The 13,222-nt window shown below is 44.5% G+C and overlaps 1 protein-coding gene across 1 annotated transcript; it reads left to right on the forward strand.

Annotated features, from left to right (window-relative positions):
• The first annotated feature begins 299 nt into the window (after nt 1-299).
• Nucleotides 300-12,079, forward strand: JPT1 (Jupiter microtubule associated homolog 1). Its single transcript, XM_029211283.1, has 5 exons — nt 300-464; nt 6,481-6,623; nt 6,966-7,063; nt 7,980-7,998; nt 11,039-12,079. Exons 1-5 carry the CDS (start codon nt 409-411, stop codon nt 11,185-11,187), a joined length of 465 nt encoding a protein of 154 aa, XP_029067116.1. The 5' UTR covers nt 300-408; the 3' UTR covers nt 11,188-12,079.
• The last annotated feature ends 1,143 nt before the right edge of the window (nt 12,080-13,222 follow it).

Consider the following 13,222-nt stretch of genomic DNA (forward strand, 5'->3'; position numbering starts at 1 on the left):
TTAAGTGACAGCGAGCACAACTTGTACCGAGCGCGGGGCAGGTTTGTCCTTTGTCCAATCATCTCCGAGATTTGAGGGTGGGGGAGGGGAAACTTCCCTAGACCTTCCCTGACCAGGAAGAGGGTGGGTTTAGGCTGAGCAGGGGCCGCCTCAGCCCGTCGTGAAGCCGCAGGATGCTTGGCACTCCAGGAAGCCAATAGGAGTGAAGAGGCCCGTTTGAATTGGCCAATGCCGCCGGGGCGGGGGCGGGGTTTGTGAGCCCTATAAAGGCCGCGGTCCGGTTGGCAAACAGCGGTGGAGGCTCTTGCAGCGGTCGCCGGTTCTGGGCTGTGGGGGTACTCTACGCTCCTCAGACCTGACCCTTTCAGCTCTCCGCTCCCGCGCCAGCCTACCTCGCTCCTCGGCGCCATGACCACCACCACCACCTTCAAGGGCGTCGACCCCAACAGCAGGAATAGCTCCCGGTGAGGCTCGGGGGCTCGGGGGCGGGAGGGCCGCTGCCCAGGGGGCCAGGCGGGTCTGGTGGCAGGTCGTCGGCGGTAACGTGCCCGGGGCGCTGCTCTCGCGCTCGGCCGGGCGGTGGGGCTCGGCCACCGGCTCCCCCTTTGTGCCGCCGGCTAACCTGACGCGCCGGCCCCGCCCGATTCCTGCTCCTCTTCCATTCATTCCTTCCCTGGAGCTAGGGGCTGGGGAGGGCCGTGGCCGCTCGCGCTCGCACGATGTGCCGGGATGTACCGAGAGGGTTCGTTTTCTCCCTTTTGTGGCGTGGCTGGCTCGGCCCCAGGGCGGTGGTCTTGGGCCCCGGGTGCCCGGGCAGCCCGCGGGGCACCTTGATCCGGCCCTATTGTCCCACCCCCGCCCACGCGCTCGTGCCTCTGGCCCGGGGCAGGTGGTGGCCCCGCGCCCGGCGTGGCGGTCAGATCCTGCAGCCGCAGCGATCGGTCCGGCGGGCTCCTACCCACTCGGGTCCGCCCGGCAGGTGGCATTTTTGTTCGGGCGGGGCTGGTCGTCGCGACCCTCACCCCCGTTCAGGACCCAGCCGTCAGCCCTCCGCGAAGTGCCTCCCCCTCTGCTAACAAAGGAAAGACCCCTGCTCCTTCCCCTCCCGCGCCCACCTCCGAACGGGAGGGGGAGCGAGTCATTCCGAGTGGGTTTTCTGCGCTCAGACCTTCGGACCTCGGTGTTTGCAACCCACCTCTTTCGCTTCCCCCTTTGACGTATGCAAAATGAGTTCACCTCTGGCCGCGATTCCCCTGCCGGAGGAGGTTTCCTGTTCTTGGGCGGGGCCGGAGACATCCATTGTCTCTTCCGTACTATCTCCACCTGCGTAGCCGGGGCGTTTCTGGCCACTCATGCCACTGCATTTGGGGAAGGGGGCCCTGGGCACGGTGTTTGGACTGGGAGGGTCCCTTTTCCAAGCCCTTGCCTAACTTGGTGGAAGGGTTTGGATGCGGTGGTAGATGTCTACATTGTCTCGGCTAAGTGCATGCACGCTGTTCTTTAAGGTGGGATACAGGCATCTCAGGGATCCTGCTCAAGGCGTGGAGAAAGCTTAGATTCCACTTTTTCTGAGCATCTCTTCTTCATTGATCATGACCTGAAGTCATGTGTGGCCACCCTTGGGGGTCCTGGGCAAGTGGCACAAAGGGAGCCATTTTGTGGGGCTAAGAAGACAGCCGTGAAATAGCAGTGTCTCACAAGGGTTGGAGTCCTTGGGGACAAAAAGCAGGCCTCAGCAGTGAGTCTTAGGAGGGAGTGTTGGAAATGACATTCCTTTTCAACTCATTCCTTTCCCTTTCAAAATGTAGAAAAGAATGGGAAAGATTTAAAAAAATAAATTAGTGTGTTACTGGGAGGAAGGGGAACTTGAGTAGGATAGACCTACGAAAACACTGGTCACTCCCTCTTCTGTTGTCATCCTTCCAGTGAGATCATTTTTTTTCAGAGGACACTGGAACAAATTGAACCTCGGTTTTTCATTTTGTGCTATGAGGCCAACTTTATCCTGGTCATACTGTAGTGACTGGAATGTGAATTACACATTATATTAAAAAATCTGAGGTTTTATCCTTTGGGGTTGAGTGCAGTTTAGTGCTTCACAAAGAATTTAAGTAACCAGGTCAAATGAATCCTCACACTAGCTTTTTGATTTGTATCTTTGAAATGTGAGACATAAATGACTTTTGGGTCTGCAAAATAAATGTTTTAATTCGCCTGTTGTCATCAATTTCCCTCCAATATTGTAATCTCAAGACTGTAGCATTTTGTCCTTTTATTTACTTCCTACCTTTCCTTCTTGTAGAATCTCACCTAATTCTCTTAAACTTCTTTTCTCCAGTAACATTTTCCTGGCTCCATAAACACATTATAAATTTAGTTCGATAGGGAAGGAATGACCTGCAAAGATCATAGAGCAACTCTGGGACTTAAAGAGAGAAGAAAGAAAAAGTAATTTTTTGAAAATTGCTATCTGCAGTACATGGACACATTTTTGTTGAGCCTCGGATGTGTAATCCTGACCTAGTCATATGCATAGTTCAGAAAAAACAGCGGGATCTTAAAAAATAAAATTGAAATAATTTCTGTCTTATGATCCAAATCCTTTGTTTGGGGATGTCTCGCTGTTACAAATGGGCTCTCCAACACTGACGTCATCGGAGTAGGGTACCTGCTATTGCAAGAGGAACACAGACCTTTAAAAAGTTGGTCCGGTCAGAGCTTTGACTTTCTTTTGAAGCTGGTGATTGGGTTCTAGTGTCTTTTTTTTTTAAGGCAAAAAAAAATTTCCTGGCCCATTAGGGTTCTGAAGATTTTCATCTTGCTGAAATAATTCATGAGAATTTAATTATGATAGTAAGGAAAATCATTCTAATCTCTAGGGAATGAAGGGGATGACAGTGAAGCAAGTTAATTTTGTTTTTTGTTTTGGGATCTTAGTTCCCCAAACTGTGCCTCATCCTGTGGAAGCGTGGAGCCCTAACCACTGGACCACCAGGTTATTCCCTGAAGCAGGTTAATTTTGATTATAGTATTTCAAGTGTCTGTTGATTTGAGGTACAAATGATAAAAACCTAGTCACTTCCAACTTTAACATAAGAAAATGACTATTAAGAATTTATAACATACCTTTAATTATGATTTAAACAATTTAATTAGCAAACCTAAAATTATCTTTATAAGAGGTATGCCTGAACACATTTATCTTAATTCATATAATGAATTTAATCTAAGTGGATATTTAATATCTGAGACTTAGAAACAGTGGGGTTTTTAATGTTTTACATGTTATAAAAGCGGGTCTTCCCTGCCCGCACGGGGAAAATAATGAAATTTTAATTTAGTATAAATTGAGTACTGAATTTTACTATGGACACAGACACGAATATTAGATTTAGGGGAGGATGCTAGAGGACGTATATAAGAAATAGCTTCAGTCTAAGGCTAGAAAACAAGAAAAGCAATCAAAGCACCAACCACATAGGTATGTAGTTTAAAGAGAAAAATGGCATTAGAGTGGTTCCCCTATTTCAGCACTTTGAGCATGTCTTGTGTGCCTGTCAGGGAGAGAGGATTTGGGATTTGGCCCCATCTCTGTCACTTAACTAATGCTGGGCAATTTATTTAGAACTTCTCAAGGCCTGACTTCGTTCTCTTAAAAAATGAGGCTATTTGCTGAACTAGACAGAGGAGAGCCAAGCCCAGCTGGCACCTGATTTTTACATTGATAAATGGTTGAAAAAGGCAAGAAGAAGAATCTTTCATGACTTGTGAAAAGGACATGAAAATCAAATTTCAGTGTCCAGAAATAAAGTTTTATTGGAACATAGCTGCACTCATTCGTTTTTGTGTTGTCTATGGCTGCCTTTGTGCTACGTGATGGAGCTAAACAGTTGCAAAAGACCAAACGAAACACAAGCCAAGAATATTTACTATTTGGCCCTTTACAGAAAGAGCTGGTGACCAGAAGGAGGGTGTCTAACATGCTTTCCTCTCAGTGTCCTACTTGTCATTCTTCAAGGTCATGGAGGGCTTCATGGAGGAGGTGGAGGTTTAAGAAATGGGCTGGATTTTGAAATAGTCGCCAAGGAAAGGGTGGAGAGTGCTCTGGGCAGGAGGAAATATGGGAGTAAATACTCCAAGGTGGAGATAAGCCAGAACAGTTCACTGAACAATGAAGAAAGTGGCCTGACTGGGTTGGAGAAGATGGTAAGAACTAGATATGGTTGAGAGGCGAAGTTTATCTCGATTTCCTTGTGTTCTGCTTAGGTGTAACCAAGCCTACGTCTGCAAGTGTTCTTGTACATATGTCTAATTATCTACTTAGGATAACTTCTGGAAGTAGAAACGCTGGTTCATATAAGATGCAAACTTAAACATTTGATACGTTTTATCAGAATGTTCTTTAGAAAGTTTGTGCAAATTTATATTCTCACACTTGAATTCATGCTGGAAATTGGCATTTTTTTTCATCTTTACCAGCCTAATAAGAAAAAAATATATCCTTTTGTTTTAAATTTCATTTATTTGCTTGTGAATTTAAATTTTCAGTGTTTAGACGTGATCCATATTTTTTAATTGTCTGTTTACCTTTTGTCCATTTTTCTCTCGATTTTTAAAATTATTTTTAAAAGCATTTATATTACCCTTTGTCAAATGTGTGTTTTTGCCAAGTTTAATCTGTCCGTTTTTCATGGTTTCTGGCTTTCATCTTGGGCTTAGAAGGAAAGCCCTTTTCTTCAAGACTAGGACCATATTCGTACATGTTTTCTTCCAATATTTTTGTCTTAGGCTTTAAATTGAAATATTTGACCTAGCTGGAATTTATTTTGGTAAATGAAGTAAGAACATATATTTTGTTTCTTTAATCAAAATGACTAGCCAGTTAACCCAACGCAGTTCTCCCTACCGAACTAAATAAAATACTGCAGTGGTGGTCTTTTTTTTTCCCCCTGCACCGTGTGGCTTGCAGGATCTTAGTTCCCCGATCAGGGATCGAACCCATGTCCCCTGCAGTGGAAGTGCGGTTCCCCAGTGGTGGTCTTTTTGAGAGAGAACTCTGTCTTGACAGAGTCCTGAGGAGAAACTGACAAAACCCCCATTGTAGTAGAAGTTGATAATAGAAATCTCAGTAATTGATAAACCATATTTAATAATCAGTAGATTTGAACAACTCAGTTACAGGCTTTATCTGGTAGACACATAGAATATTGGCAGATACACATTCTTTTCAAGCACATATATAGAAGATTTACAAAATTGACCACATATCAAGCCATAAGGCACATCTTATCAAATTTCAGGGGAACATGTCACACAGACTTTGTTGTCCGTGTGGTAATGAAAAGCTGGAAATCAGTGAACTAGAAAGACCTTATGTTTGAAAACTTGCAGAGCTGAGTTTACAAATGACAATCGTATTTATTTGGAAACTTGAATGAAATGGACACCTTCCTAGAAAAATGTTTCTTACTCAAAATGATTTAATAGAAAAACAGACCACTCTGATCACCAATAAAGGAAATGAATCTGTAGTTAGAAAATCTTTCCATGAAACCATCTCCATTTTCTGTTTTGAGTGGTGACAGGACAAATTCAATTGAGTTTTTCCACAGAGGGGACAAACTGGTCAACCTGTGTCAAGAAGATCTGGAAATGTGAATGTGCTGTATTTCCTTGTCAAACAAAAGAGCTGTAGATGGTATCTAAAGGTGCACGGATATACAGCATGCCATGGAGTCCTAAACTTAATTTCTCATTGACTTTCTCCTTGTGGCTGATCACTCGTGATGATTAGTGAGAACAGTGAGGTACAAGTGTATAAACAGGGCTTGTGAGTCATGCTGAGACGGGAGAGACTATTACCAGTTTTCCTTGGGCTTCTAAATTGGTCAACTTTTATATGTATATTCTTCCATTTTAAAAATTTCGTTGAAAATAAAAATGGAACCCTTTTTTTTTTTTTTTTTTGGCTGCGCTATGGGGCATATGGGATCTTAGTTCCCTGACCAGGGATTGAACCCGAGTCCCCTGCATTGGAAGGTGGGTTCTTTACCACTGGACCACCGGGGAAGTCCCCCGAACAGTTTTTTTAAAATAAATAACAAGATGTGCTTCTCAACTTCTTTGCAAGTGTCCAGCGGAGCCTGATAGACAACATCCATTAGGTTTCTGCCTTTTCCTAAAATGGGACGCCGACCAGCCTGCTATGGGTGCTCTCAGGCCGTTTCAGCCGCCTTGTGTGATGCACAACCTCGCCACAGATACTACAGAGCGGGATTTCATACCTTAACGTCCAGCACTGAATTTATACCACGATGAAATCAATTCCTAATTTTCCCATTAGCAGCTCTCTTTTGTGTGTGTGTGTGTGGGGGGTGTAGGTGGAATGAGTGGTTGAGAAAAATGAAAGGTGTTTGAAAACAAGTGTGCCAAGAAATGTTTTGATCTGATCTGAAATCGTTGTTTTGCCATCATTCCTAGGGTTTTGCGGCCTCCAGGTGGTGGATCCAATTTTTCATTAGGTTTTGATGAACCAACAGAACAACCTGTGAGGCGGAATAAAATGGCCTCTAGCATCTTTGGGACACCTGAGGAAAATCCCCCTTCCTGGGCCAAGTCGGCAGGTACTGTTAGTATCCGTGGTCCCTGGTCAGAGGGACGGCCCAGCAGAGCCACCACAGCTGGTTTTGTGCTGAGTAAAATCTGGCTTAATCATGAGAGACAACAATGAAAGCTTGTCATGGGCGGAGAGACGAGGACTAAGACATGGGAAATGCTGGGAGTCTGTGTAACGCATCAGAATAAGGACAACCGTCAGACTGGGTTATTTAGACCCTCTGTAGAACTTTGAAGCCGTCATTCCCTAACACTGTTAGCTCATGTTGTAGTATGAGACTAACTAATTAAATAGTGTTTTGCTTTAGGTCTTTCCATTGTATTCCTTAAGAAAGTATATTTTGATTCAGGTGCCAAGTCTTGTGGTGGCCGGGAAGATTCTGAGTCATCTGGACCCCAGAGAAGTAACTCTTCTGAAGCAAACCCTGGAGACTTCTTGGATCTGAAGGTCAGTGTGACAGTATGGGGGGAAAGACAGGCTTTGAGGTTTATACAGTTGAGAAATTAATTCCACCTGCCCTGCACCACCCCCATTGTACTAAGACCTGCCACTGGAGTTTTACATAGAGGTAGTTAGGAAAGGGACTAACCATACTGGTGATGGAAGATTGACAGTCAGTCAGAAAGGTGAGTCAATGGGATCTTGGTCTGTTCGTATGTCTCTGCTACCACTAGGATTAGTCTCTGTCCTTCAGTATTGATTTTTGAAACTGGATCACTCGTACTCCGTGTGTATCTCACACATAGTAGCATATCTGAGCTCAAGGACTGTTTTAGTTGTTGGCAGAGGTTGCCCAGTTGTTTTGAGCTGAACTCCAGGAGGCTGTATACCATGGTGTTACCATTCTTTGTCTGCAGGTGATCACGGCCTGTGAGCCCCAGCTATGTGTTTGGAAAGCCTGGTAGGATGTCCCCCTGAGTAGGGACCTCAGAGCACATGGAGGCATCAGCCATCTGGGTGTGGGGAGACCTGTAGAAAGGCTTTGGAATTGATGGAGGCCCTTCAACAGCTAGATTAGGAGAAAGGAGGGGGGAGTGGAAGGACAGGTTTACCAATTTTCTGATAAAAGATCCTCTGAAATGCGAATTGATATTAGGTCATCAGCGTAAATGTTAAGGTTTTTTGGTGTTCGGGGCATGTTACTGGCACCGGGACAATTTGTCCAGCAGCATTTCTGTGTAGCATTGTCCCAGGGTGAATAAAGTTTGTTTACTGTAATGGCAGCGTGACCCTGAACTTGACTACATCAAAACAAAACTTCACATTTGGCTTCAAACAGACAGTAGCTTCTCTGAACTCTGTTTTTCTTTGTGTGTGGCAAAATTAAAATCTGAAGTAAATTGTTAATTTTTTTCTTTTCCAGGGAGAAGGTGATGTTCATGGTGAGTACTTCTGAAAAAGTATCACAACTTCTGGTTCTGTAAATGTTAGAATAGACTGGAATTTGTATTCAAGTCATGTCTTGGGGAAGGAGACTGGGGAGTGAACCTGGCTTTACCCCAACGCCAGCACCCTCTGGGTGGAGAGGAAGGCAAAATGAAACTGGAAAGCTAGCAAGTGTGGCCACGTTTGGTATCGGCCAGCAGTGAGAGCAATGCTAGAAACGTACTAGAAAGGAAAACCACTGGAGAATCCTTTAAGAACAGACGGGCGTTAATCAGGTTGGTATTTGTTACACTCGATGAGAGCTTTTTAGTAAAAGTCTCTAGCATTTCAAGTCAGCCCTCAGCATTTAATTTAGAAAATTTGTTTGATTTTATACTGAGGTGCTGTAACCCTGTGATCTCGTGAATGATGACTTAGCGGGCCGGTGAAGTTTTCATTTAGCACCCATATCACCAATTACATGTGGAAATGAGCTGTAATCATTTGATTATTTAAAACCTTTGAAGTACTTATTGGCACTTCTTCAACAAGCGCCAGAGAATTGCCGGCGCGTGTGATGAGAGGTTTACGCGTGTCGGCCAGCAGCAGTCAGGTTAAAGTTGACTCAGTGACATGCAGCCGTCACAGGGCGCCCTGATCTAGGAGGATGAAGCCGCTTCCTCAAGGCCTTTTTCTGCCATTACAATTTGTGAGTCAATCTTCCAGGGAAACAGAAATGTTTAACGAGAATCACATTCCCCTTCTGTCCTCTCATCGTTTCTTGCTGGGCGTGACGGGAGGAGAATCTTCTGAACCATTGAGCATTACCTGGGTTTTCCCTCCACGGACAGATTAGGTTCTCACTGGACTGAAGGTGTATTAGTTATTGTTCCTGTCCAACTTGTTCCATCTAAAAAGATTGTTCTAGAGGTAAAGAAAATCTAGGCTTTTTGATTCTGCTGCTTTTCATATTCTGAAGTACTTCCAGTGTCAGACCTTGTTTAGCAACCATCAGCTCATCTTTCACTAATTTTGGCCAATGGATATAATGAGAAATTTGGGGAGCCCAGAGAAGTGAGAGCCCTGAAGTTAGGAAAAGAGAAGGCATTTGCCAATGATTAATTCTCCCCCCCACCCCCAGCTCAGTGTTGCAGATCCTTGAGGTGAACGAATAGCACAGGCAGCTGTACAGAGCAAGTCCTTCCCTTTTCTTTTCAAATGATCATCAGTTTTGCCACCTGATTATTCTGTGTTCCTGCTTCTACTTGCAGCTCATTTGTCATAAAATGACAAGGGCATAATCATTCAGGACAGGTCTGGTGAGTAAAGGTCGACCCCAGTTCTGTTGGCAATTTCACTGCAAAGCCAGGCTGTCCTGCTCAGTTGAAATAAACATATTTCGCTTGGAAATGCTGCCATCATCTTTTGGGTAATTAAACACAGGAATGGCTACAGGGAGGACTTTGGAAATCTTGAAGAAAGAGGGGAAAAGTCCAGGAAGTTTATTTATTTATTTTTAAAAGTTTATTCATTCATTTATTTATTTATTTTTGGCCGTGCTGGGTCTTCGTTGCTGCGCGTGGGCTTTCTCTAGTTGCGGTGCGCGGGCTTCTCATTGCGGTGGCTTCTCTTGTTGCAGAGCACGGGCTCTAGGTGCGCGGGCTTCAGTAGTTGTGGCACACGGGCTTAATTGCTCCGTAGCATGTGGGATCTTCCCGGACCAGGGCTCGAACCTGTGTCCCCTGCACTGGCAGATGGATTCTTAACCACTGCGCCACTGGGGAAGTCCCTAGCGTTTTTTCTTTTGCAGTCACTCTTGACTTTGATCCAATGGAAACTACCTGTTTAAGGATATATGCTTGTTGGGAATTTCACAAATCAGTCAGGGAATCAATCAAGCAATATTTAGGATATCGGATAATAATACACTAATTCTTAAGACTTTAATGTGGAAAGTGCCGGGTTAACATGATGGGAGTGACTGGGTTAACATATTACAGATCAGTAGCGGGGAGGTAGATTCTTTAATAAATGTCTGTACAACTGGATATTGTATCGTTTAAAAAAAAAATCAACCTCACCCATTAATCATGGAAATGTAACATATAACAGGAATTTAAAAATATTTTTCACCCATCAGTTCGTCAAATATTAAGGTGAGATGGTTATCAAGTGGTGGAAATGGAAAGATGTAGGGAGAGCATACTCTGACACGGGCAGTGGGGTAGAACTTGTACAGCCACTGGGGAAGGTGGTGTGTAATCTGTTCAAATTGAAGATGACAGCTCGTGTCCCCGTGGGCACACGTTCCAGAGTGTGCGCATTACGGTTTCGGAATGGTTGGATTAGTTTCAATTTTTTGCTATCGGTAGAGGCTTAATCATATATATTCTGTACATAATATAAAGCAATTATTTAAGCAAGGTGAATCATGACCATGTGTGTAAGTGGGGGTAAATGTCCAAAAGTTAAAAAAAAAAAGAAATTGATATTAGTTATGCTAAATACAACAAAAACACTATTCTGTGTAATTTGCTGGAAATAAAATACACAAAATATACATAAAACAAATGGACTAGAGGAATGCACACAACTAGTAGTAGGGCCTCTGTGTATAGGGAGTGGAGACCCACATAAAGGTGGAGCGGTGGTCAGGGACCTAGAGCTTTTAGCTGCGGCATGTGTGTGGGACCTAGTTCCCTGACGAGATATTGTGACGGGCCCCCTGCATTGGGGGCGCGGAGCCTTAACCACTGGACCGTCAGGGAAGACGGGCCTAGAGCTTGTCTGTAATGTTCTCATTTAAAATATTTATGTCTTCATATATTTCTGTAATTTAGAAAGGAACGTACACAGAAAAAGATCTGGGGACAAATATGGCAAAACATTAACAGTGGTTAATTCTGGATAGTGGCTGCCAGATGGCTGGTAATTGTTGGTTTCTTCTTTATAGCTCTAGGTATGGTTTGAACCATCCTCAAAAAAAAGCCAAAACACTTAGGCTTTTCATCTTCACTGGGAATAGTTATTAGCCTTAATTTCATTCTGTTTTCCTAGAAAACGTAGACACAGACTTGCAGGCCAGCCTGGGGCAGAGCGAGGAGAAGCCTGTGCCCGCTGCTCCTGTGCCCAGCCCAGTGGCACCGGCGCCCGTGCCATCCCGGAGAAACCCCCCTGGTGGCAAGTCCAGCCTCGTCCTGGGTTAGCTCCGTCTGCCCTGAACTCTGTCGTTTCGTTTCTTTGTTTTCTCCATGCTTGTGAACTGCACAACTTGAGCCTGACTGTACATGTTTTGGATTTGTTTCATTAAAAAAGAAGCACTTTATGTACTGCTGTCTTTTTTTATTTTGGAAGAACAGGTTCTCTGTCTGTCCTGATTCCTCTGGGTCTATAGGCCTTGGCATGAGAGTTTTCTAGTAGTAGATTGGAGGGAAAGCTTTGTGACACTTAGTACCGTGTTTTTAAGAACAGATAAATTGGTTTCAAATGTGTTAGAGGATCTTTTGTACTGAGGTTTTTAAAACCCTTTTCTTGTCAGCTTTACTAGGGTTTACCAAGCCTGGATCGGACAGGCCAGTAAACGGTCCACAGGCGCTGTCCCTTCAGGCCCCCAAACAAAGTTGTCTTGATGCTGAGCCTACCTGGTGTTGCCCTAACTTGTCAGTGCCCGTTGCAAAAAGCATCTTCCTGCGCCATATGGAGCGACAGAGGCCTGCGCCCCATGCCTTGCTGCCTGCAAAGCAAAACACAACAAACAACTGCCTTTCATTTCTGAACCTTGAGAAATATTTCAGCCAGATACTAACTTGGCTGGCTGAGCAAAGCCTGCTGCTCCCACGCAGAGGGAGGCTTCGCTGTACGCTCAGACTGACGAACTCCAGGTGGTGAAGCAGGGGTGGGGACCACATGGAAGTGGGACTTCCGGGTGAAGGGACCCCCCCCCCCCCGGCCCCGGGGGCAGTGCTCTTCTTAGATAACTTGAAGCTGTGTGCATGATGCTGGTGCTTGACCATGAAAGAAAGTCTCATCCTTAAAATGTGTGTTGTACTTCACAATCCTGGACTGTTGCTTAAAGTAAACAATGTACAAATTTTGAAACAGTGTCCTGTGTCATCTTTTTGAGATTGTTTCAGGAGTTCTACTTGCTTAGTTGCTTTTTTCTTTGTTACTATCAACCTTGTTGCCCAATGATTTGATGAGCCATTAAAGTTGAAACACACTAACGAAGGCCCAGAGAGAAGTGGGCTTCTCTCTGAAGAAAGCAGCTTTCAAGTCAGAGAGCACGAGTTCAGAATGCCAAAATGAAAATTAATGGCTCTCTGGTAATAAAATACAGGAATAATATGGATAATTGGTATCCAGAATAATTATTAGCCAATACCCTTTACACTCTTCTACCACCTACCCTCCTGTGCTGGGTGCTAACATTCAAAATTTCAAGTCCTCTCATGCCTGTAGGGTGCTTCTCAATGGTGGGTGGTCAGAGAAGAAGGCTCCAAAGAAAGGAAGGGTCCACGTAGATAGAAGGGGACAGGGTCATCTGAGTCCTCTCAAGTGATACAGGAGACAGAAGATGGGAGAAAGCTCACTAGGTTCTAGGCAGAAAGTTCCAGACCAACATGCTATATTAAGTGTCCAAATTGGGCACTGTAAATCGGCTTTTTAGGTCTAGCTGTGCTACCGACCAGCTATGTGCCTTGGGCTTGTCATTTGGGAGCTCAGTTTCCTAAGTTAAAAGTAAGACTTTTGAATGAGGTCACCTCTAAAAACCTTCCCATGACTGAAATGACTCAAACCTAGTGTGTAACCACCAGCTATTCTGACTTACTGGGCACGTCTTTGGGAAGAATAAGGGTGACCATACGTTGTGGAGGTGTTAAGTGTTTCTCCCTTACTGTGTAAAGTATTTGCAAAATGGAAAATCAACAGCTGTGCTACACAGTCTTTCCAGGTTCACCAGAACAGGTTAGCCCTACCAATCACCTGAGTTACGGTTTGTCATGACTTCAGAGATAGGGAACCTGCACCCTTCTCTCTCAGTAATGGTGGAGCTCCTGGGCAAGAGAGGTCCCTGATTTGTGTCACAACTTGTAACTTGGCTTTAGTTTTTTAATTCTGTGAAGGTAAGTGCCCAGCCTAAAGGTGTTCTGCCAGTCATTTTGGTACTATTACAGATTTTTAAAAATTCTATGTAAACATGTTTGCTAAGGGTGTTGAATTTTCCAGTTAGAAAGCTTAGTG

Source organism: Monodon monoceros, unplaced genomic scaffold, assembly GCF_005190385.1.
Source record: "Monodon monoceros isolate NGI ecotype Baffin Bay Population unplaced genomic scaffold, NGI_Narwhal_1 Super_Scaffold_9, whole genome shotgun sequence".
Lineage (NCBI taxonomy): Eukaryota > Metazoa > Chordata > Mammalia > Artiodactyla > Monodontidae > Monodon > Monodon monoceros.